Source organism: Mixophyes fleayi, chromosome 1, assembly GCF_038048845.1.
Source record: "Mixophyes fleayi isolate aMixFle1 chromosome 1, aMixFle1.hap1, whole genome shotgun sequence".
Classification (NCBI taxonomy): domain Eukaryota; kingdom Metazoa; phylum Chordata; class Amphibia; order Anura; family Limnodynastidae; genus Mixophyes; species Mixophyes fleayi.
The window spans coordinates 324,889,534-324,916,815 of NC_134402.1; the positions used below are offsets into that span (position 1 = coordinate 324,889,534).

General features: G+C 37.2%; 1 protein-coding gene across 1 annotated transcript in view; it reads left to right on the forward strand.

The window, feature by feature from the left end:
* FAM222A (family with sequence similarity 222 member A) overlaps positions 1-27,282 on the forward strand; it is a 68,641-nt gene that overhangs the window by 27,371 nt on the left and 13,988 nt on the right. Inside the window, exon 2 of the mRNA XM_075214334.1 lies at positions 17,051-17,170. Coding sequence (XP_075070435.1) covers positions 17,089-17,170 — 82 coding nt within the window. The 5' untranslated portion in view covers positions 17,051-17,088. The remainder of the gene's footprint in view (positions 1-17,050; positions 17,171-27,282) is intronic.

The following is a 27,282-nucleotide window of genomic DNA, read 5'->3' on the forward strand; positions in this document are numbered from 1 at the left end:
TCTGGAAGGCCCCCTGATGTATGTATCAGTCCTGAGACTCTCCCCTCCCTCCTGTTGGAGCTGGCCTTTCCTCTGACCGCATGTTGTCCATGAAGTTAATGATTTCCATCCAAAAGCTTATTACAGTTTTGGGTGGCGAAAACATGTGATTTGCCTTAAATGGGCTTAACTACCAAACTTGTGCATAATATTTTAATTGTTTCAGTGTGTGTGGGGGAGGGGGCAATTTTGTGAGCACAGCCTTATACAGTATGCATACAGCAATGCCACATCAATAAAACATAGGAAGAAGATTTTAGGTTTTGATACTCTAAGGGTAGATTAAGTTCTGTGTGATGTTTGTACATAAGTCCATGGAGACACTCTGAGGCAATGTCTGACCTGAAATCTCATAGAGGTGCTGGCAAAAATAGGGAAAGATGTCTCTACTATATTAACTGGATCTGTGCACACACGGAAATCTCGTTGATGTCTGAATACAAAAGAGGAAAGTTTTCTGATGCTTTTATAATCTTTGTTTTGTTTTTGTTTGTTTTTTTAAATGGCTACTCAACCACCACAGAAGTCACAAAAAAACTAGGACTTTCAGCCAACACACAATCTGCTCCTCCGATTGTCTACATCCAACAACAGCAATAGCATAAGGGTTGTGGTCTGAAATGTCTATCACATCTTTCATTGCCGTATTCCCATTGGCGAACAGCATTTAGCCCATAGCAGTACCATCATTTTAACAATCATTTTTTCCATCAATCTCTCTCTGGGGCATATGAGCCTCTACAAAAGGACTCATAGTTTTTAACAGTTCAAAAGTGTAATTTAGAATCACTGTACAATACATAGATGCTTAAAACTTCAAAACAGTCACAAACATGCTTGTAGTACAATATTCAATGTACTGCGATTTGATTTTGCAATTCACAGCATGCTCAAATTTATTTATTTTTTAAATCCACCTAAATTTCAAGAAATTCTGTTGAATTTTCAAAGTTTTTTGTTCCAGTGCAATTAACCAGTTTTATAAATGGCTTTCAGCACAGGCTGGTGCTAAAACTGAAAGTAAGGGGCATATTTAGTAACCTGCGGGTTTGAAAAAGTGGAGATGTTGCCTATAGCAACCAATCAGATTCTGGGGGGGTATTCAATTGACGGCAGGATCGCCGAAAATCCCACACTCCAAAAATATTACCGTTCGTACGGTAATATCTCGCTGGATCTGCGAGCTGAAATCCAGCGAGTAAATTACCGTATTAATGGTATTTACGCGCAGGATTACCGTATTAACGGTAATATTTTTGCAGCGCGGGATTTTCGGCGATCCCGTTGTCAATTGAATATGCCCCTAGCTGTCACTTTGTAGAATGCACTAAATAAATGACAGGTAGGATCTGATTGGTTGCTATAGGCAACATCTCCACTTTTTCAAACCCACAGTTTAGTAAATATACCCCTAAGACTTTGTTTTATTGAAGCCAATAACCATAGCGTGAAATGTGGAGGGTATATATATATACGAGAGGAGGATACAAAATGAAATGTAGTTCTGAAATTCTATTTTAGCTACTTTGTGTCCTTTTTCAACAAAAATTGTTATCAATCTGGTCTAAACCAGAATAAACTATAAACTTTAATCTTGTTTTAGTTACAACCTGATATCTCCAATCTACAGTGCATGGTATATTGCTGTGTAGACACAGAAACATGTGAAAAGGAGTCAGTCTCACATCATCTATCTCTAAAGCAAAAGCAACTGCCAGTTATTCTAATATTTAATTGGGAGAGTGGTATCTACATTCCAAGGTTATTTCCTTGTTACCAATGCAATTATTCTCACATTAACTCAAACTGAAGGGTTCAGCATCTTAACCCTTTCAGTGTTGTGGATTGTAGATTGCAAGTTCCTCAGCAAAATCTATTAATTACAAATCTTGTCCGGTACCCACTTTTGCAAGTGTAGTGGGTTTATTTTTACAATTGAAAATATAAAACCGTTTTCCTATTAGTTTTCAGTTTATTCAATTTCTTTGTCATCAGAACACCCACTGAAAAGATCAGGGCTTTATCCGGGAAATATACTGCACACAGTTCTGTAAAAATGTTGGCAGCAGGCATTTTAAACTTCCACAATCTGTTCTTCCCACCTTGGCACTCAGCCTCTTTCATTCTCTGTGGACTGCTGAGACGTTATGATTATATTTCACATAAGTAAGTCTTATTGAATAAATAATACCCTTATGTATTTTTAATTGAGGCTGGGCAAGTGGATAGAGTCAATGGAATTAAAAGGTTATGCTGCAGCTTGAGGTGAACCACACACTTTGTTTAAGTGAAGGGCGACCTGATCTGTAACTTGGTAGAGGTACATTAGGCAGCGAAAACTTAGTCTGGGTAGAGGGAGGCACCCAGTAGCTCTTGTTCCACCATGTCTAGCCGGTAGGGCTTGCTGTGACTTGTAGTTTCACAACAACTGAAGAGTCACAGATTGCTTGAGAATAATTACATTGTTTTAAAATATATATATATAAATATATATATATATATATATATATATATATATATATATATATTTTTTTTTATGCCTTTAAAATGAACAACCCCTCTATTTCTTTAGTCAGATATTAGAAAATTGTGGGTAATTCCCATTGTGGATTTATATCTTGGAAAGAAAGCATGGGATTGTGAAAGAGGAAGTATTGCTATCACATTCTCTTTTTCATAAAGGTCAATCAAAATGCGCACTGTTCTAAATAAGCGGTCATGGGAAAGTTTTTATTTGTTGTGGGAAGAAACCTTTAGTACACAGAAACTTGTCTGCACTCAACAATCATTTAATGATATTAAGTAAATTTTCTACTTTAAACCCTAAGTTCTCACCACTTCATTACATCATCCTTCTGGCCTGATATTGAATCAAGTGCCTATACCAGTGGATCCCAAACTTTCTCAGTTCGAGGCACCCTTAGGGTATCCATAATTTTTTCAAGGCCCCCTAAGTCAAAATAATTACCAAGTAGTACCCCTCCGTGCTTACCCAGCTTACCACCGGCCCTGGCCGTGACACCCCTGTGAGATCACAGGGAAACCACTGGCCTATACATTCCAATTGTCATATGATTCAAAAGGTTGGAATAGAATGGACAAGGAAAATCCACTTTGCCAGTAGCACACAATGCCGACCACGACAGCTGGGTTCTGGGTCAATTGCTGGCAGGTTTGTGTGTGGCCAAATTTGTCACATACTTGGTGGATTAGCAGAGCCAACTGACTGTGCTGAAAATGTATGGGCACCATTAGCTTCTACTTATTGCACAATTGCAATTCTATATGAATACATATCCTTGAAAGGCTTGCATGTTAAGTTACTACAGCTGCCAACTAACAATTCACTTTTATCCTTCTAGTGCAAGTGAGATAATGAAAGCAAGTCTTTGGTTGGTTACTGCGGTTTATTGCAAACTTCCACCTTAATGCTGATTTTATTATATTGGTTTATTACATCTCCAGCTAACATGGGTACAGTCAGGGATGAATTTCTGAAATGGAGCAAGGTTTCTTCACAAAAATACATGTAAGACTTGACTTTGGACCGTCTTTTGGACATTTTCATAATAAGCAGGGCCTGATTATCCATTATGCTAACTAGGCTGCAGCCTAGGATGCAAGGCTTTTGGGGGGGGTGCAAGATCTTTGTAGGGAATAAAATTGTGATGTGAGAGGAATAAACTGAAATTAATTTAAACTTTAAGAGAGTAATTCTTCAAAGTGTAAAGAAATCATGAAAGAAAAACACATAAACATTGGGGGAGAGGGTGAAGGACGCCTGATTGAAAATGAAGCACAAGTTCGTTTTTACCATTCGCTTATCATTGAAGTTGAGGAGGGTGCTACGAGTATATTAGCTTAGTGCGACCTGAACCCTTATTCAGGCCCTGATGATACGCCACCTTGTGAACCCTGCACAGGCACCCTGATAATATCCCCTGGACGCATACAGAAGGCATACTTCATTTGTACAGAAATACAAGTTTAATAATTTCATGGAGAACTAAAAAAGCAAAAAAATGAGTAGACTGATGGACAAAAGTGTCCAAACAGAACAGATGTGATGGTCCAGTATTTGTATAATACATGGAATATACAACTATATACAAAAAGCATAAAAAAAATAATAAATACAACCACAAACTGAGTAAGAACAAAACCAAAACCCAAACTAAAAAGAAAAATTAAGTTGAATTGGGCAAATAAGGAATCAGAGAAGCTAAACCGAATTGATATTTGACATTTTATCATTAAAAAGGAAATGTAATTTCATAAAGCTTAGAACAATTTTGAAATATCTCTATGGTAGAGGATGCTTTATTAAACAGCTATAACAAAAACCCTGAGCTCTCTGTCCTATTAATAAGCCTCACACACAATGTGCTAGGCAGTGTCATCATGCTTAAGTTCATGAGTGACTGCCACAAGATGATGCTTTGGTTCATGTGCTGTAAAACTGGGATTACACAGCTGTAAGCTGTTAGTGGACACAAGTGAACTTGCTTGGGATAGTTTAATATTATATCTCCCATTATCAGCTTGGATCAGAGGAAATTGCATTTCATTCAAAGCAACAATATAACCGTTTTTTATTTAATGACAGATATTATTATTATTATTATTATTATTATTATTATTATTATTATTATTATTATTATTCTGCATGTATTGTACATGAGGGTATGTTGCAAACAAGAATACCTGCTAGCTTACAATGATATTCAAGGACTTCCTTTAACATTGTTTCAAGGAGGGACTACACCCTTTAAATATTATGACTATGGCTATGTAACAATGTGATAAACTAACTATGAACAAGATTTCAAGTTGAACTTTCTCAGGACAGCATTTTTCATCATCTGATGGGACGTGAGATGTACAATGTCCCAGTACTTAGAATTAAATTTAGTCATCGGCATTAGGATTAATTTGGGATCAGTAGGGATCCCTTTAGTGCAATCTGCCACAGCTTTAAGGATCAGCACTATGTACAATTACATTGTTAAACAATCACACTATTGTCTATATGTATGTTTATTTATTTTAGATGTACATCTATGACCTATTTATATTCAAACAAGCCCAAACACTAGTTTAGAGTTATTGCATACAGCTACTATTGATAAAAACACCTTGGGGTAAATGTATGAATCTCCGGATTCTTCATCTCCGGCGTGTTCAGCCTCTTCAGCGCTTAAATTTAAAGCGGCGCTGCATTGTAAAGGGAAGTCTCCCTTTACAATGCAGCGCCGCTTTAAATTTAAGCGCTGAAGAGGCTGAACACGCCGGAGATGAAGAATCCGGAGATTCATACATTTACCCCCTTGTGTGTGTTTACTTTATTCTCAAGAAAGCAGCGTGTTATTTCACTGCGAATTTGTGGCATATTTAAGGCATAGCGTTTGTGCGTCCATGATGTCACTTTATTGCTAGGCTGAACTATCATGGGTCAGCCCACAACATGGCTGGCTTCATGGTGTAGGTGACAGGTCCACTTTTAGTAGACGGCATCTTCATACTCCAATTTGGAGATACAGCGGTGCCTATAAAATGACTGGTCCTACAGGAAGATTGACACGAACACCTTTCCAAGCCTATTATTCCATTTAATCATTGGTAAAAATGTCATCGGAAATATTTTTGGTAACCAGTGCACAGGATAAAAGGAGCTGTAAGTCATACCAACCAGACAATTATTTTCAATAACTGTCCTCAATTGTGTTTTAAAGCAACCCATATCCACTCGCCTTCTACTATATATGTGATGGTAATGTACTTTTGTTTTCTAAAAGAGAAAATATTAACAACACCGCCTAAACTCTGTTATATTTGAACACACATGAACCTTGTGGGTTGTGCGCCTCCGTATCATGGCCAAATATAAGCCAATAGCTTATGGTTTATATGTCATTTTGGTAAATGTATATGAATTTGCACTGGTCAGAGTTTGTTCTTTTGCATTTATGTGCCCATAATGCTGTGCAGTCAGCCAGAGTAGAAGGAAAAGCTCTCTGTCTAATTCAGACTATTTTACTTACCTGTAAATCAGACATTTCCTCCTGCAGGGGAGCTCGACCTCCTCTCTACACAGAGACCTAACTCTCATTGAGTCCCTGGGCTAGATTTACTAAGCTGAGGGTTTGAAAAAGTGGGGATGTTGCCTATAGCAACCAATCAGATTCTAGCTGTCATTTTGTAGAATGTACTAAGTAAATGAAAGCTAGAATCTGATTGGTTGCTATAGGCAACATCCCCACTTTTTCAAACCCGCAGCTTAGTAAATCTAGCCCCCTGTGTGTCTGAGTCACGTCTGAAACATGTTATTTGCGCTGTAAGCTGTTGGTCGGAAATATATTTCCCAGGTTGTCCAAATTCACTAGAGCTTGGAAAACAAACCTTTGGAAATCTCTAACTGAGAAACTGTGAACTTCCACACCATTCACAGTAGTTCTTACAGTGTTTTTAAGTGTTGGAAACTCAATTTAAAGTCTTTGTGTTGGTGGTAGCAGTGCCTAAGCCAATTATGTAAAATGTATCACGGATCTCCTGGAGATTGTTGGAGATGCCGTCAGACTCTCAGTACCCTGGTCACATTTGGTGGCCTTGGCCCTTGATAGCACCTTATTAGCAAAATGTTATGAAAACTGCTGAAAGTATATGTAAAAGTGAGTGGCCTAAAGTTTTTCCTCCTAAACCAATACACTACAGTAATCCCGCAATATATTACATTCTTATTGAGACACATGAAATGCTACAATAGCAGTCTGCCTATACATAGGCAAAGGCCCTCTACGCCCTCCCTGAGAGAATGGTTCAGTAAATTGGACCATTACATGGACATGAATGACAATACAATGTCAGCAAGAGATTGTTACCAGGAATGTGTAGGCTTATGGTTCAGGAGGTTGGAATAGAGAGACTCGGAAGATTTCAAATCCCTACCTAATCCCTCCAAAAATAAGTAGTCATATCATATAAAACTTATCTCCAGATGGCTATATTGGGAGCTCGCAGCACTGATCAGTTCACCCCCTTTATACATAGTGCAGGCTAAATCAAGTACATGTCTTATTTTTTGGTTCCTATAATCCTCCCTCTGTGTATGTCAGGACAGTTAAACATTTTGTTTGTTGCTATTATGTGTAATGTCTAACAATACTGTCACAATACATCAGTTCATTAAGTATGTATAATAGTGGCTATTTCTTTGTATTACTTTGTTTATTAAAAATAATAATACATATAAAAGAATACAGGTTATGACAAACTGTTACATATCAGAACAGTGCATTTATATTGCAGTGTAGTCAACGCGCTCATAAATACAGTTGTAATTATGTGTCAGCATCTTTCCTACCCCTCTTATGAACTGCATGCTGTTGATGCCTCTCTTCATGATGCAAATATACTACCTAATTACAAACACTATAATTAAACTAAACACACAGACACAAAGCTTTTTCATTAAAAGGTCACAGTTTTATTGAAAGCCTTTCTAGGTCAGCTACCAACTAATACTCGAACCAAACTCAGTGTATGACCGTCCGGCACCACACTGTGACCAGGGGCTCCTCCATTACGGTTTGGTCTGTTAAATGACTGCTCCCCTTCTGGACTCACAATGACGTACCCATACAAAGCACGTCAAGGGATCACCCACACAAAGTGACCAAGAACCAGGGTGCTTCGAGAGGGGCGGCCAGTCGGCGATAACACCATATGTCGCTGACCGCAAAAGCTTTCCTGCCTAACTGTGCCTGCTCTGCAAAGGAAAAAGGTATTTAGAAACGCATTAAAACAGGTAACAGGCTCAACATTCTTAATGAACCTAAGGGGTGGGAGAGCATATATGGCTAACCAAACCACTCCCCCAGGATCTTATTGGCTGGAGTATGCAGTGGACTTAATCCCTAGTAGGCAAGTGCATGACTTGTCACAAATAAAATACGTTTGTCATCGTTGGCCTTTATAGCCTTAATTGTCACACGTATAGCTTAAACCACTTCCTTTGAGTGCTGTAAATTCTGTTGTGTTTATTGACCCACTCCTAGTAGGCAAGCTTAGTAGAAATTACTTTTTATTATGCTTCATAGCAGTGTTTTATTCAGACAACATGTTTCAGGTGGTACCGTTCATCAGCATTACGAGAGAAGTATGGAGGGCCTAGATTTCTCAGTAGAATTTATGGCATTTCAAAGCAGTTAAATGAGTGTGCAGCTATTTTAGCTATCTAGCCAACCTATAAAGAGTTATTTGGATGTGGAGTTGAAGCCATTTGTTTTTTAACATAACTCATTTATGTGATTGCAAAGTAAAATCCTGCAACACAAGTGCTCTTTTAGGATGTCACGTGCCTCCTATACTCCAAGTGTATGGCTTTTCAGGCATGTTCATCTGTGGGGCAGAACAAGTTTGCACCAGCCGATGGCAGCTGTTGAGTGGCTCAAGGGCATTCCTTACCGTGTACAGTTTAGAAACATAAATGCACCTACTTTTGCTCCATTTATTTAAAGCACCTTGAGCATGTCAACTTTGTACTACATATGTGTGTGTGTATGTAGATGTGACTTAAATAAACTGTGTGTGTGTGTGTGTGTGTGTATATAATATATATATATATATATATATATATATATATATATATATATATATATATATATATAAATCATACAATACCATATGCATGATATCGTCTATTATACCCATAAAGACTCTTTAAAAAAACCATGTGCTAATCATTGTAGACAATTAAATACTTTCCAGGATATATTGAAGCCAAACAGATGCATTTAAGCACCTCGCATGTAGTAATGTCTGTAATGTACCAAGGCTTATATAGTCTCCAACATGTCATGTTCAATAGACTTTATTATATCATATTGTTCCACTTTAAATCCTCATTTGCAATCAATATTAACTTTTGAAGATAATAGCACTATACAGTGAGATTTGCAGTCATTTGGGCTTATTCAGTACTTACTGCTGTGCCTTGTAGTGCCTCCAGATTGGTTGTGAAGGCACTAAGCAACAATGCAACATCACCCCATAGAGGTGCGTAGGAAAATCCATAAAGTTGGGGGTACTGTTGTACTAGGAAATGTGCGTAGCTGGAGATCACACTGATGTCCATCAGCACATTGCAAGGAATTGAATCAGCCCCAGAATTTGGTATAAGAGACCGCATTCCTCCCAATAGTCCCAATAGTCCCCATTTTGATGGGACTGCCTTAATCTGATAGAGGCCACAGGTGAGCATGGTTGGTGGATTAAGGACTGGCTCTGTTTGTGTAGCTTTTGCCTGGATAAATGTTAATCCTAAATACTACATATGTATAGGACTCGTGTTTTTTCCATCCAAAATTATTGAAATCTAATACTTATTTTTACATCATTTAAACTCCTGATGAACCTAATCTAACAAATGCAGTGAGGATATGATTGCTATACCTATTTTACCTTTAAATAGAAGAATGGATTTTATGACCTAATCAATCTGTAGCCATATAGGTGTTCTTAGTATTCCTTTCAAAATGTTGGGAGCCTAAGATATGCGCTATGCCTCTACTCTGTGTTCACAGCATAGATAATTAGAACACTGGCCAACACCTAGAATCTGGTAAAAATAATCACATTTAAAAAGCTAGTTAAGTGGTATAAAGTCTTAGAACCCTCAGTCAGTCATTTGTGCTGCTCATCCACCTTGCACAAAAATATATACGTGTTTTTTTTTTTTTTCTTTAAAAATATATGTACATATTGCTTTTGTTTTTTTTTTATTCCATTTACACCTGAGGTCGTAGGCGCTATAGAAATCCAGTCATGTCCTTTTCATCACTTCCCTGTATGCTCTTGTTTTCATATAATCTTCTCTCCCTCCCCCCTGTAGCTTGTCCTCTGTATTCTTCCCAGTTCCTCCCCCACTCTACCCCATCAACTGCAGATTTAGTTATGCATAGACAACTGTAGCAGAAAATCTAATTTGATGATTAGCAGAACTGCCAGGATCACTTCATGTCAAGAGATGCTATCTCTCTGCTTTCTCACTGATTAATCCCTCTCACAAAACAGCTGCAATGAACTTGCCCCTAAGGGCTGATTGTAGCCATCAATGTATCTTCACAGTGTCTCAGCTACTGAGCACTGCTAAAGCAGGCAAAAGAAGAGCATGTCCAAAATAACCCCTACACTTGTGGCCAGTAATATAACCCCTTTTGAAGAACTGGTTCACATTCCATGTAATAAACTGACCTTATTTCTAAAAGTGAATATTTGTAAGCTATACAGAAACAAAAGTATTGTCTTTTGTTTTCATATTTTTTTTTTCTGAACAAAAAGATGCTCCTCATTTGACTAAATAATGTTTAACCAGTGGTCAGATGCAGCTTAAAGAGCACCTGTTACATATACACAATGGAAGCAGAAATTTTGTAGGCTGAATCGAGGTTCATTAGAATGCATCCGGTCCATTCAGTGGTATTTGTAACAGCACTGCGTTATAAGGCAAATTGTGCGTCATGGTGTTCATGAGTATTGCTTGAGCCCAAAAAATGTCTGCTTCTATGTGGAAGCAGCAGGTGCCCAATACGTACAGCAGGTTTTCGTTTCCAGCTAAGTCATTTTCATTTATTGTTTTATATCTGGTTTTGAAAAACAATTCTGAGATCAGAGTGCAGTTGTTCATTAATACTGTTTATATTACTATGATCTCTTCTTTCATATATTTGAACCCACAGTACATGTTTATAATGTCAGTCGCATTTCTAATTTATGCTTAAATACAGGTTTAAAATCCATATTAAATTACTCCTTGCTGGTTAATCCATTTAGTTGGCATTTATTTTAATGTGTTGCTTTTTTTTTGTTAATCATTAAAAGCTTCTGTAAACTTTAACCTTTCTTCTATTAGAGGTCAGAAGTATACATTGGTCACTGCCCTGAGAACACTATCAATTGCGTTTCCATGTGAGTGGCTGTAGCCTTATTATGAATGGGTAGTGGGAACAGCAGAGTTAATGGCTATATATGTATGTTCATGAATGCTTGTTTGGAGACATGGAAGCATATTCATTTAGTACTGAGTGGTGGAAGAGCAGTAGCCCGAAGGCAGGATTCCATTGTTGGCAAATATGTTTTTACAAAAATAAAAATTCTAGAACCTTATATTACATATCTCCTCCTGTGTCTTCTGTATATGTATATACATTTCCAATAATGTAATTTATTAATGTTTTTTGGGCAGTTTTTCAAGACAAATGCACAAGGTTGGCTGCTTTCACTGTAGATCACTTGTATATTACCCATATCTCTATATCTGACACTCCATGTGTCACGTGTTACAATATTTTAAAACGGAACTGTCCAAATATCTAAGTTAAAGATGAGTGCGACCCTACAAAATCTTTTGTCTTGTCCTTTATACAGCACCATTGTCATATCAATCTCTGTAGACGCTATTGTATTGTTCCATATTTTTTTTCTATCAGTCAACCATCATTATATATGTACGTATATATGTGTGCATATATATATATATATATATATATATATATATATATATATATATATATATATATATATATATACAGACAATGAGCTTCTTTATTCAATAAATATTTTTCTTTCTAAACCCTGTTTGTGCTTCACTATGTTTTAGTAACATGGGACAGTGTTCCAATCTATGACAGATAATTTCTTCTGACTCTGCTAATTTGGCAGTTCACATTAATAACATTTTTATGTATGTTTTCAATTAATATTATTGGTTATGTGGAATGACTCATAATTGTATTTCTTACTGGTTTTTTTTTTTTTTGTTTGTTTTTTGTTAAATTAAAGAAGGGAAAAAAGTAAAAGCGCTATTTTGTAAACGTGGTATTATTTCCATGATTTTTGTAAGTCATGTACTTGATGTGGTAGCTACACATTCATAGTTTCCATTGCTTATTTTTATAATATATGATAAAAAAATAAATATATGAATAAATTTGCTCCTGATTTATATAAGCCTTCCTTACTTTGTTATTTACAAAGTAACAAAAATTATCTTCACTATAAACATGGGCCCACTGCTGAGGGATGGGGCGAGTGGTTCACTGATATTGTATGCAATGCATGCGGGCACTTGGTGGCGGATGAAGTTAAAATATATATATATATATTGTTAACCCGTGCACGATACTCATGCATTCTAGTCAAATAAAGCTACTTAAGGTGTTAAAAAGTTTCTTGTCATGCATTTGGACCATAGCCCAGGCCTCAACCACCAACCACTCCCCACTGTCACCCCCGGCAACCACCAACCACTCCCAACTGTCACTTCTCCTTCAAGAAATATATATATATATTTTTTAAATCTTTTATAAACACTTTTAACAATTAACAAATCAAATTAACAAATTAAAAACATCTTAGTATACCAAATTTCAGCCCTTTCTGAATTTTTTTTTCCACACGCACTAAGAATTTAGTAGGTCAGTGTATAACTCCGCCCAGCAGGTGGCACTGCAGCTTTATTTTATTTTTTCCACACACACACAGACAGACTAACACACGCCACTAGACATACATATATATATATATATATATATATATATATATATATATATATATATTATATTCTCAAATTATGCCACAGTAGTGCCCTCAATTCGTATTATGCCACACAGTAGAGCCCCCAGTTCATATTATGTCACATAGTTGTGCCCCCAGTTCAATTTATGCCACACAAGTGCAGTATTATAGTAATTTATGAGATCAAAGTGAAGATTTGACAAAATTCATTGTGCAAAAGAAAAAAAAGTGCGCTAGATAATCGATCTAGGTATTAGTCATAAACATGGGATGAATAATGAGCTGAATGATGCGTTGCTATATACCTTTCATTGGTTTTCTGTGCTCTTTATAGGTTGTAAATGATATGTGGCATTTTATAGGAGTATCAATTTAACCATATAAGTATATATGGAAAACAAAGTGACTGGCGCTGACAAGTAACTAAATGGTAATACGTTTGCAGCTATCTTGATGGACATTGTTTTACTATCTAAAATATCTTTGTTTTGTGGACCATGGAACAGATCCAGTGGACAGATTCTTTGCTGATAACTCCTTCTCTCACATAAGAAAAGTTAATGAAACAATGAATGAAAAGAAACAAATGAGTGCTTTAGAAAATCTACTGCAAGCGCCTCCATTTGCCTTTGAGAGAGAGCGGGAGGACAGATGGAATTTAGACAGGCGTTTAGAGTAATTACTCTGTAACGAGGATTTTGTTGTGAAATTAGTATCTTAAGGAGGTGGCGCAGATATCTTTCAAAGGATGAATACCTCGTTAAGAGTCTGAATAAAGAGAAAAAAAAGGAAGTGACTGTTTACAATTGGAGCTCAGAAGACACCTGCCTGGTTTTAAATAACAGCTTTGTCTTTTTAAAACTTGTATCAGTTTTGCTGAACTGCTTTGTTTAAGTGATACAAATCGTGTGTGTTTTGCATACCGTGGAAAGTCTGTAATTCTGTCTCGGTGGAATTAGTGCTTCTGCTTGGAAGCCTACATTAGCTAAATACAAGCCACAGTGTTCCTGCTTGTTAGACCCTTAACCGCCTTTTAATTGACTTAGAAACATATAATGTGATGACAGGTAAGAGCTGTCTGATCCGTGCAATCCGTTTCCTTTTCACGACCTGTCGTATAGTTGTGACAAGGATGTTCTTTAAAAGAAAACACTAACGTTTAGTTGTATTGTACTCTTATGTTTATAGGCATCTGTCGTGTCTTTAATGTGGCTAAACTAGTAATACTTGACTGACTGCTGCCATCTGTTCTGTACTCTCCATGTTTGCCAAGTGGTAGCTGCCATGATGATGTCTCTCAAAGTTTGTGGTATTGTGCTGTAGATGTTGAGAGTGAGTATGTTACCCAGGTATTGCTTTACTGTTGCATTTTCAAGGTGCTGATGAGCAGCTTCATAGCAATTGATACTACCGGTCTTCTTCTTGTGTTCTTAGGTGTAATGCAGGCATTGGTGCTGTAGAACTAAAGGTAGCCAATCTAATCATTGGGATGGCGTGGTATAGAAGCACATCACATTTTAGAGTATGATGTGTTAATCTTGTGGAAGACAGATTCTATAGTGTTGTTGTATTATTGAGGAGAGGGCTGCATGTGACAGGGGTAGTGGCAAGATTTAAGGAGATGCTTGGAGGCAAACAGGAAGCCACAATCCTGGGGTAAATTTATCAAGCTGAGAGTCTTCCGGCATGTTTGAAAAACCAATCAGGTTCTAGCTATCATTTATGTAGTACATTCTAGGAAATGATAGCTAGGATCTGATTGGTTGCTATAGGCAGCATCTCCACTTTTTAAACCCGACGGAAAACTCTCAGTTTGATACATTTATCCCCTGTTTGCATTTTCTTTTCTGCTTTTTTTTTTTCTTCTTTTACATAGTAAAAGTCGCTTGTACAACACATTCTATTAGTTTATATATCTTTAACTGGGACTTTCTTAGGGAATATGGCTGGTAAATTTACCACCATTGTTAAATGAATACTTTGTAAAGAAAGTGCTGTTTTGAAAAAACTGTGGTCCACTGTCTGCATAACTGTCTGATGGCCAAATCCGTGGTCAACGGGTTACACACTAATGGCCAGTTCTTACAGATGAAGTGATTTGGCAGCTGAGTAGAATCACTGGATAGCTAAGGAAACAATTTTTCTCGTCCATTTATTTACTGCACACACAGGTCTATGAGGTTACTGCCTGACAGGATTTACTGCCCAGCCTGATGGTGGGACCAGCAAAAGTCTTCAGGTGCTGTCTAAGTAGTATAGGAGAAAATATCCTATAGTTGGTGATCGTTGTCTCAGAATAACTCAAGTTTTGAGTGGAGACAGCAAACTCACACAGGCTGTGTATATTGCACTTGACTTGTGAGGTTCACTATTGTGCGATACAGCAAGAACTGTCTTAATAAAGAAGCTATTCACATTCTAGGAACTGCAAAACCAGCACTTACACACAGGATTAAAGGGACACAACTATCAACATTTATGGTGCGTCAGCCTGCGCTGCTTTCACCGGTGTGGACACTGCTCAAAAAACTCATCCTAGAACCCTATGATGTATGCACAGCGTTTAAAATCATGATCTAGCCATTCAGATGGCAATGAACACGGCAAAGGGCAATTTACCACTGGTGAATCTACAACCACCTGTGAATAGAAGTCCTTTCCACGCTATACACAATTTTTTTAAGCAAATGAGTGAGAGATCTCGGCTTTGTGTGGTTTGCCTAGCAATGAAAAGGTGACAAACTTAGGGTTATCATTCGTGTGTGTGTATATATATATATATATATATATATATATATATATATATATATATATATATATATATATATATATATATATATATATATATATATATATATATATTCCGAACGTTCCTTAAAGTGTATTCAAATACAGTTACAAAAGTATAGTGTGAATAAAAATGTGATTCCTATACATCATAGCCTCGCCTAACTAAGAGTTCTAAGAAGTTGCTAAATTTGTGAATGGTACTTGTGATTCTTTTATAGAATTCAAGACATGGATTTAATAGTCTGTTAAATATGTCATCAATATGACACATTCATGCGATACCTGTAATATATTTGAGAAACCCTATAGTTATTTTCATATGGCATATATATAAATTCTATACACAAAACGTGTATAGAAGCCACCTAGGTGTGTATTTGTTAACAAATACAACACAGCGCTGTCGGATAAATAGAGAATAGGGGTAGATGAAGAGTACTGGCGACCTATAGTATGCAATAAAAACATACATTTGTTTATAGTTTCCTGGTGTTTTGTGTGTTTTTTTTTTTAGAAGTTTTAATTGCTTGCAAACGCCACCATTTTGGTAACGTGAAGGGCAGCTAGATGACTTTATTGCAGCAACATAATTGATGTGGCAAGTGAACAGAAGGCTTTTCACAGTCGCATATGTAGATGGCTGCAATCTCCCTGTGACTGACACTTGCTGAGAGTAACATGTAGCAGACTATTCCTGTCAGCAGGTTATGTTGCTGTAGTCTATTTGTAGTCATATTGTGGCATTTCTAATAGTGGTTATTATTGCTTTAATTGCTATCAGGTCCTTATTTAAAGATAAATATTGTTGCCCCCGTTTTGTGGTTTATTTTATGTTGAAAAATTGCACAGTACCACTTCTCTTGCTGGATACAACTCTCGGTATGTGCTCTTATCCTGTGCATCGTGTGGGTGGAGATCATTGATTAGGAGTGCTTTAAAATGCATGAGAGAAGTGTTTTGAGACCAAATTGACTACAAAGAAAATTTCCATCCATGCCACCCTGTGAAAAAGTCATTTCCGAATATCTTGTGTTTATTATGTTGAAAAGCAAATTAAGCCACTATTTGACAGTAATATATTTCAAAGGTTATGTGTTACTTGAATAATGTAAGTGACAGAACTGAAGTGTTTATACATAACTAAATATATCCAGCATGCTCTCCCATTCACCCTCTGCAGCAGGTTGCCATGTTAGGAGGGAGCTTTTCTAACTAAATAAGCAGACTGACTGACAGCTAGGCAGACTTGCTTTGCAGAATTACTGTGTGAATTGGCTGATTCATACAGAGGGGAGAGCCGATGATGTTAACTCACTATCAGCTTTTTGACTTGTATTACGTGCCATTGGGACATTGTAATACTTGACTTTTTAACACAGGTATTGTGAAATGTCATGTTACCACAGTACAATATGTTTTACTATCATGGTTCATATTTGAAAATTTTAATTTTGGGGTTTAATGGTTCTTTTAAGCTATAGTCTTCATCTTGCATAATAGAACCGTAATCAATGAATACATATGTTAATAGTTTCCTCTTAATTTATGATGTTATTTAAACTTCTATTCCTATGTAAATTTGTTGTATTATTATAGGTAACCCAATAAACAGTGTTTGCTTACTAATGTTATTAATGTCTTCTTGTAGTGTGACCATCTGCCTAGGTGACCAAAAGTCCTGTAACCATGTTGGCCTGTCTTCAAAGAACCCAGAATCCTCCAGTAAAACATCTCGTATGTGCAAACAAGGGGCTGGAACCTCGAAAGTGTAAGTGGGGAAAACAGATATGATTTTCATATTTTAGTCTTCTGTCCCTTTATGTTTAATACCATCGTTGTTGTTGTTGTATGTTACTGTATTGTATCTATCATCATCATTGTTTATTTGTAAGGCGCCACAAATTCTGCAGCGCCGGACAAATCCTAAGGATACGAATAAACATATAAACAGAGGAACATAATAACGGAACATTGGAGTGCAGATGCGAGTACAAATTGTACAAGTATAAATAAACAAGTACAAGTGAAACAGAAACTTATAACAGTCACACAAATGGAAAATAACCATAAAAACATAACGGGTCCATTTGAGGTGGATAACGTAGACATCGGACATAGGGTAGGGAGGACCCTGTTTGTAAGAGCTTACAATCTAGTGCTACCTAGTACAATATGCTTCCTAACATTTGTTCTATTTGTTTTTAAGATATACATTTGCTCACTGTCTAACAACATAATAGGTCCTGTAACAGATATGTGACAGTGTGTGTAAGGGCAGCACGGTGGCTAAGTAGTTAGCACTTCTGCCTCACAGCAGTGGGGTCATGAGTTAAATTCCTGACCATGGCCTTATCTATGTGGAGTTTGTATGTTCTTCCTGTGTTTGCGTGGGTTTCCTTCGGGTGCTCTGGTTTCCTCCCACACTCCAAAAAAACATACCGGTAGGTTAATTGGCTGCTAACAAATTGACCCTAGTCTGTGTGTCTCTGTCTGTGTGTGTGTGTGTGTGTGTGTGTGTGTTAGGGAATTTAGACTGTAAGCCCCAATGGGGCAGGGACTGATGTGAGTGAGTTCTCTGTACAGCGCTGCGGAATTAGTGACGCTATATAAAATAATTGATGATGATGTGTGAATTCCATTGAGGTTGGAAGGGAGCTGGATATAGATGTAGTGTTGTATCATAGGTTTAGAAGCCGAGAACAAGAATCTATGAATTCTGGGTTTTGTAATTCTATATTCAGTACATCCCAGTACAGGCAACGCTGCCAGCACTGTAGTGGTTAAGTAACTTTAGCAGTGAGATTTTCAGCTGAAACAGTCTTCCCTTTCCAGTGTCACCAGCTCAGTGAGAGCTATGACAGGGTCTGATAAGGCCCTTTCACTCATTTCAATAGGACTCTATTTTAATACTGATTCCTTTGTCTACATTCTGGGTGATTTTGCTTCTTATTCTATTCCCTTTATTATGTGTTTCCTTTAACTCCTTCCTTGCCAAAGAAAAGTGTCAAACCCTCATCAGCACAGTGTTCTTACTTATGTTAGAGGTACTGTCTGTAATGGAGAGCAGCTTTCTAGTTTGTAAATTAAAATATTGTTCCTCTCCAGTTGTTCTTACATTTATGAGGTAAGTCACTGCCCTGATTTAGGAAGGAATTCTGCTGCATGAATGTTAGTTCGGGTCAAGCTGGGTTTATAACACAGATTAACCGATGACTAAAGAGGCTTGATTATAATGTCTATTCTCAACGTGTCTGAGAATTACATCTATTACCAGCCAGTGACATACATATCTTAATGAAGGTTAAACTGAAATAAATACTTATGACACTTACTTCCCTGTAATCATAGTCTGTGTAGCATAACAGAAAACATTCACCATAATCCAGAACAAAACAATAAACCTAGTAAGATGTACTTTGCTAAGTGTCACATTGTCATGTGAGTAACCAGTTGACTATTGCTATTTTAGACTTTATTTTGGATAAACAAATATAATAATGATGCGATGAAGACCTTTATCTTCAAAAGTAACATGGTCTGACATAAGGCTGCTACAAAATGTCTACCTATGTTGTTTTTTGTGTTTTTTGTTTTATTTACGGTGACTATGTAAGAAGCATATGTAACCTGTTTTGTTCTAAGTCCTTTCGGGTTTTTTTTGTCTTAATGCTTCTTTCCAAGGATTTTACTTTTGCCAAAATGTTGTTAATGGGATTTATTCATTTTATATATCTGTACCACAAGAAAATTGTTTATTGATGATCAAATATTTACATAAAAAGTATGTGGTACAAGTCAATGCTCTAATGGTTTCAGGGAACAAAAAAACACTTTATTACAGTCCACTTTTTAACACCGCAGCAGGGTAACATGAAATAATATACTATAGGAGGGAGTCTTTTGTGATCCAGTGGTCGTCTATTGGGCAGCCATGATTTGAGCATTGCTGTGTCTGTACATTTACAGTGAGAGGACATAATACAAGGGAAAAAAAGTACATGTATCCACAGTCCGCTGTATGAAACCGTACAGTCCCTTGTTGCTCTGGTATTGCCATTATTCTATTCTAGAACATAGCAGTTTTTTCCTGTTCTCATGTTTCTCAGCAAATGCTAATTTAATTTACTTCTTTTTCCTGCTAACCCCTTAGGTTTTTGATCTAAAGCTTAACTGCTGATAAACCAATTACAATTTCCATGCATGAGGCAGTGCAGGTTTAACCCCTCGGCCACCAGAAGGGTAAGCCACGCAATGCAGAGCAATAAACTTCCCAGCCGGCAGATCCGTCCTGATTCACACGGCTGAGTGCACGGGAGGAGCCGCATTTAAATTATATATAAATCATCATCTGCAAATCCATGCGGCCAAATACATTCCTGTATTGCTCTGTTCAGCAGAGAGAAGCAGCGTCTGTTTAATTAAATGTCACTTATGTATTGTATGCCTTTATTTCTCTGCTGAGCTGGTCAGGCGTTTGTATATTGATGGATCAGTAATCCTATATGTCTTGAAGATGCAATCTACCCATATAGCTATTAGATAATGTTGTGTATATCTTCATATACTTTTATACACACGCAAACTGGCCTCATGTAATATATTGGTACTGAATACAAGTAAATTGTATAGGAACAAACCCCAAGTCAAGTTTAGGACGTAGCCATAAAAATGTGGTTTTAGTACGAATTACAGAAAGTATAGTTTTGCCATATGATTGCTCAGTGACAGGGAGAATCTGTATCCAGTGTGAAAGGTCAAACATGTTTGTGAAAGAAACAAGTTTGGTCCACTTGACCATTTCCTTACCAGTGTGCTCTGCCGCAAAGTCTGTATTACAGAAGCAGAGAAAGGAGCATCTCTTCTGTCAGGGAAAGAAAAAGAATTCTCGCATTAAATGGATTGGAAGGGCCCTGCGGCTCGCCGGAGGCAGGTTTAAACCCCCCTCTGTACTGTCATTTAAGAGACAGATCTGCAAATATTCTCTCTATTAATATTTCATTTGTCTCTTAAAGACATAGGCCTATGTAATAGAATGTAATTTAAAACAGAGCGCTTGGCATACATGCCATCAATTAACTGATTCAGTACTGACAAGGGAAGAAGGTGAGGCACATGGCTCTGACATCTTTATTTTAACAACTTGAAGATTTGCAGTATAAACAATTGCATGTTGATGAAATCTAGTTTTTAGATGTGACACACCTGCTATTTATTTAGGCTCCCTTCGGCTGTCAGCAGGAATAAAGATTTGGCACCCCTGTGTTGTTTTTTTTGAAAATGTGTTTGTACACCTGAAAAGTTCATTTTTGCTCAAGGAACATACGGTCATTAAAGGTCAGAGAAACAGCCAGTGCAATTTAACATAGGAAAGAATACAAATTAACGGTCTGCTAAATGTTGCCTGCTTTTCTAATAGGAAGCATTGTGAGTAGTGATATGCTGAGAATAATGGCTTTATTCAGCTATAGTATATAGATAGCATCTGCAAGCTTCAGTCTACAGCAACAGAAAGCAAACACAGAATTGTGAGGTAAATGATGGGAAACTCTTTATTGCGAAGAACATGTAATTAATCAACACCACTTTGTTTTTGTCCCAAGTTGTTGAAATTGAACCCACAATCCGTAAAGTAAACCGTAAAGCCCTATATAGTTCCAGTGGCGAAGAGAATCTGATTATGTAAGGGTTAATAAACACTTCTAACCAGTCAGTTGAGCTGCTCGCTTAGGATTTGTGTTGGCCTCTAGGACTATAACACGATATGACAAGCTGTGCTGTTGCACCAGTCAGGGCTAATAACGTGTCCTGCCTCGTTTGTGCTGAGCAGACGTATGCAAAATGATGTGTACACAGCCGGCTGCCTGAAACAGTTTAAAGGTGCAGTTCCAGTGTTGGGGGAGATTCAAAGGCACAAAGTCATATGTACTATTACAAAGTTTGTTTTTTATGCTGGTAAACATCAGATTACAGTATTTACACAACACCTGCCAGCTCTGCTTTATCACACCAGTAGTCAAGAAAATAAAGGTGACCTTTTTTTTTTTTCCACTCTAACCGCAAAAAAAATAATAGAATTATGGCAATACCCTTTAAGAGGAGTAGATGCCAGTTACCATCAATGTGTATTTATCTCATGAAACCACCCTTGTGTTTTAAAAACACGTCAAAGTAAACCTAACTGTAAACCTTTTGTAACCGTAACAAGTACTTGGTTTTATCTCATTATGATAAAGGCCTATGGCTCGCACATAAATGTTTCCTGATATCGCAGTATATAAAGGATATATATAGTATTCAAATTTGCGTTTTTTGTTCTGTACATTGTTGCACTATTGTACCGATCGTTTTCGTCAATAATGAACCAACTTTTCTCCTCAGAGTTCTCTCAGCCAGGGCCTGACAGGTGTCATTACACAGAGCAGAATATTCTGAATGTCACCTGTTTGAATATTTGCTACTCACTTCGGTGCTTTATTTAATTTCCATTGTGATCGGTATTGTGCTGGGTCAGAGTGACATTGATGTTCCTCTATTCCTTGCATTTGTTGTCCTTTCGTACCTCAGCCTGTATTCTCTCACCAACACATTTAATTAGATTTTACTTGTGTAGAACTAATCCCTACTGATTTGTGGTCTTTCGAACAAACAAAAACCCCACAAAACCGTTAACATCAGCAAAGGTGAAGTTTCAGGTGTAGACTTTTTAAATGAGAATTGGAACTAAATAACTTTTATTAGAAATTATTCACAAATATCCACTGTTGATGCTCATTTTAGCTTCAATCACACGCCTGAAAACAACATTAAAAATAGGATTTTGCAGTTTTAGAACGCGCCATGACCAGCTTCTCATATGCTTTACTAGAGTAATATTTTTTATAGGTAAATTGCAATGCATAAACAATTTGTTAAAAAATGCATCATTGAAACGTGTCTAAAGTGTACATTCGTTTTCATGCATTTTACTACTTTTCCAAGTAAAATTCCTAAATATATAACTAGGTAGTTCTAATGCAAAGCTGCTGAAGGAAGACTCCATTCCTGAGCCGATAGAGACAGGTTAGGAGTACAAAAGACAATTACTCGACTTGGTAACAAAGTGGGCCTCTCATGGTGGCAATCTTCAAACCAACCTGTTAAAATCAGAATTATTAACCATAATCTGCTTAAAAAAAAATTCTGTATAGCCGCTATCTGTACAGGCATGATTTTTTTACCTTTTTATTGTCGTCATCATCATAATTTATTTATATAAATAAAATATAATATGTATTTTTATATTTATATATCATCAGATGTTTTCAGGCAGGGATAGTAGTATAAGGAATTATAGTAGAGGAATAGTAATAGTTATAATTTTTAAAGTTTAAATGGAACTTGGTCCCTGCCCATAATTCCATAAAGGTTTCAGATTTTAAGGTAGCGATAGGTAAAAAATAAATGTACCTCTGGGGCTTCCTCTAGTTTTAAGGCTTTAGTTGTTTTGATGCTCTATATACATCTCTCAATAAGTAGATGGAAGAGGCAATGGAGTGTATATAAAGAGGCAGTGCAGAAAAATGAAAGGCGTCATTTAAATCAATTTTCTTGATGCAGATGTCTAAATTAGTGGTATTTACCTTGTTGATGAATCTAATACTGTATAAGAAGTGTGGCTAGGCACAGCCTGGGAACAGGGTGTCATTGTGCACATAATAAAAGGAGGCACTTTGCTAAAGACTTTTTAGATGAATAAAATAGGTATCTGTATACATGCGCTTTACTAATAATTTATTTGTTGGTAAAAGCTTGCAACATAGGGATAAAGAATATGTTATATTGATACCTTTTTGAGCTGATTCATAAAAGAGGTAGTGAGTGTCTATGCGGAATATGAGGTATGTCCTTATTTCAAACTAGTTTGTGACCAATAAGAATCATAGTTGAAAATATCTGCTCCAGGGTATCTCACTTTATTCCTGAAGCTCTAGGGCTGATCTACTGCCCACAGTCTAGCCTCAGAAGGCTGAGCAGACAGCATGAGTGTTACAGCCTAATTTCACATGTAGCCACCCTTTATTTATTATGATTTTTAAATATAGCACCACCACATTTCACAGCACTTTAAAGAGAACATTGAATCTTTTACATTGGAACTTATATTACCTAACAAAAAAACAACAACATTTTGTCAGCAGCCAATATATCCTACCGGTATCCTATCAGTGCTTTTGTTGTGTCAGACCAAACTGGGGTACCCGGATGAAACCCATATGATTGAAAATACAAACTCCACACTGATAGCACCTTGATCGCAATTGATACCACGGTCCCAATAATGTGCCCATTTAAATTCACACATTTTTAAACATATTACAAAAAAAGCATTTAGGGGCATTTATCTAAACTGTTGTATATGAAAAAGATGCTATATTCCATAGCATTATAAGAGAATATGACTGGTAACTATGAGTAACCGTACCTTCCCATGTACTAATTTTTTTTAAAATGTTTTGGGGAGATTCAATTAGCCGCAAAGTGTCTTGCGGACCTTCCGGAGACACTTCTCGGGGGACATTTTTACAGAAATATCTGCTCACTCTTCTTCGCGCTCCGTAGAGGTGAGAAGAGAAATGAGTGGATATTTTTCGCACAGTAACGGTAAAAATGTGCAGCCGCAATGTTCCTGAGAACATTGAATCAGCTCTTTTAAGTGTGATGGGTCACACCATCATCATAAAATGAATTAGTGTTCTACTGGGATATTTAAGGTATATAATGATGTACCTGTGATCAGTGACACCTTGATAAATATAATACCCAGGGTCCCATAATTAGAAAAAACAACAGAGTTAAAAAGTTGCTGCTTGTCGGTGAGACACATAATCACAAAACATTGTAACTAAAGACTAGGCTCATTTTTAAATGTGATTTTATACAGAAAGGCTCAATGCCCACACATTCAGAATAAAAGGCCCATCATCTGTACAATCGTGTTTGGAATTGAAAAATCTTCAGCATTAATGTGAACATACCCTTACTGTGCCAGAGGTGCAGTCCCCACCAGTGTAATGCAGATGGCCTATTAAAGTTTTGGTAGTTATCCAAAAGGGTGCATTTATTCTCTTTTTAAGTATTTTTTTTTATCACACTACAAGGCTCAATTGAGAGATTCTTTTTTAATTAAAATTTTGCAAATGTCACAAAGCTAATTAGTGTCACATTAATAGATAGTTGGTTATTCTGCCAAGGACAGCCATTACAGAATGAAGGACAATGCAGTCAGTGTGTGGTAAAACCATCACCTGTACTGTTCATAGTGATGTTTGCTCATGTACAAGGGAAGTGAAGTTGTAAAAGTACAGTGTGACATTGGTAAGGCTAAAATGTCACATTATGTACTGTTTATATCAGTGGAGCTTTGTTTTAATCAGACAGAATAGACTGGTATACTTGTGGCTCGGCACAGGTCTGGGGTACGCTGAATGTGGGCAATCCCATTGTCTGTGGTGATGTCTTGCATATATTGTACAATCTAATCACTGCTCTACTAAAAACTAGTTATACTGCATGCATGACTATCAATAGATGATTTGTAATGCATCTAATGTATACTTGCCAACTTCTGGCAGTCGGCGTCCAGGAGCTACCGGGAGGTGGGGGTGTGGGGGGCGGAGCTCAGAAAATTTCCCTGATGTAATGATGCAAACTTTACTGGGGGGGGGGGGGGGGGGGGCAGGGCCAAATGCTGTGATTCTCAGGGAATTGCGGCATTTTGGATTTAATTCTGCCCAGTGGGCAGGTACGGGAAGCTGCCATACTCTCCCGGGAGTCCGGGAGACCCACCCGGAATCCGGGAGTCTCCTGGACATTCTGGGAGAGTTGGCAAGTATGAGCTAATGTAATATTTACTATGATGAATAACTTATGTTTTAATGAACAGTTGTAGAACTCTAAATGCAAATAAACACTGCTTGTATACCAGTAATAGTAACCATTTGATCCATTGCTCTGAGATATGCCAGGGAATATCGGGGTTGGTGATCAGCTAGGCCCAGTCTAACTGTAATCTATATGTGGAAGAAACTCTTAACTATTAAGGACATATCAGCGGCACAGATGAGTGTGAGTAATGCTATGGGGACTCGCACAGAGTGCAGCAAAAGACGTGACGGGACAGACGTGGGACAATAGGGCAGCACGGTGGCTCAGTGGTTAGCACTTCGGCCTCACAGCACTGGGGTCATGAGTTGGATTCCCGATTGTAGGCTTATCTGTGTGGAGTTTGTATGTTCTCCCCGTGCAGCGCTGCAGAATTAGTGGCGCTATATAAATAAATGTTTTACCTGTACAATCTATTGTACTGGTAGCCCATCTTAACACATGAGAAATAGGCTGTGCCGTGTTCTAAGATTTTAAATGCAGATTTAGAAGTTTAGAATGCAATGCTGGGAACAAGCCTATAGGAAACCATTTATACTATTTTTAATGTGGTTTTCCAGGCGTTGATGGCTAAAAAGTGAATTAACAGCAGAGAGATGTAGATAAGACCTTAAGGATCTAGGGCCTAATTCATTAAGGATCTTAACTTAAGAAACTTCTTATTTCAGTCTCCTGGACAAAACCATGTTACAATGCAAGGGGTGCAAATTAGTTTTCTGTTTTGCACATACGTTAAATACTGACTGTTTTTTCATGTAGCACACAAATATCAACTTTAAGTTTCAGTGTACAAATAAGCTATCAAGTATTTGTGTGCTACATGAAAAAATAGTCAGTATTTAACTTATGTGCAAAACAGAATACTAATTTGCACCCCGTGTATTGTAACATGGTCCAGGAGACTGAAATAAGAAGTTTCTTAAGTTAAGATCCTTAATGAATTAGGCCCCTAATTCGTGCTGCAGATTTGTGTAAACATCATGCTAAAATGCCCTCAGTGTTTATTCTATTTGACATCGTTCATGTAATATTATACACTGAGAGGTCATTTGTGACGGGGCAGCCCAAAGCTCAGTTCACACCCCAAAGTGCAATATCACATGCTTTTGCTTTTATTCCACCATGTATGGAATGTAAAGGTCAAGTCAAGGCACAGGACTTTCCTTATTAGGACTTCCCGCTCATTCATTTGAACTTTGTGTTTTTAAATATTTTGCACATTAGACCCCTATTTAGATAATATGTAACACATAATATTAAGGAGACATTAGAGTAGTATATTTTTCACGTCATTTATGTTTATGTGCCCAGTGATGTTGGCTTATGCTGACTGAGCAGACGGTGCCCCGTTAGTAACTGATAACTCAATCTTCAAGTCTCCATCTAAAATCTTTTCCATTTTTGGCCAGGTGCCTCACAAAGCACCTACACCCCTTCCAGCTATGTTTAATATTTTGTGCACATAACATAACAAGATTTCATTGTTGCCATTTGAATGCTCAGACCAACATGTAATTTAAATTAGATGCTTTTCCCTACAAACTCCCCCATCTACTTGACGTCCATGGCAGAAAATTTGTCCTTTCCAAATCCGTGAGATGTAAATGAACTCCACTGTCTAAAGAAAAAAAAAAAATGCCTATACAAAAAAATATAGAGAAAAAAAAAAAAGAGACTTTGCTATTTCTGTCTCTTCTGAATGTAATAACTGCATTTCATTTTCCATGGGAAGATCTTATTAAAATTTCCATCAGCATAAAATTTTACTCCAAAGGCCGTAGCTAAATGAGTTTAATATACTGGTTAATAGAGGTTCCTGTTTCAGACACCTGTAACTAGCGTATAACATTGATTTAATGGAGTGTGCTGCAAACACTCTTCATGGCATATTTTCTATTCAATTAGCAATGCTTCTACTGGGTGATCATTTATTTATAAAGCACAAGCATACTCCTTAGT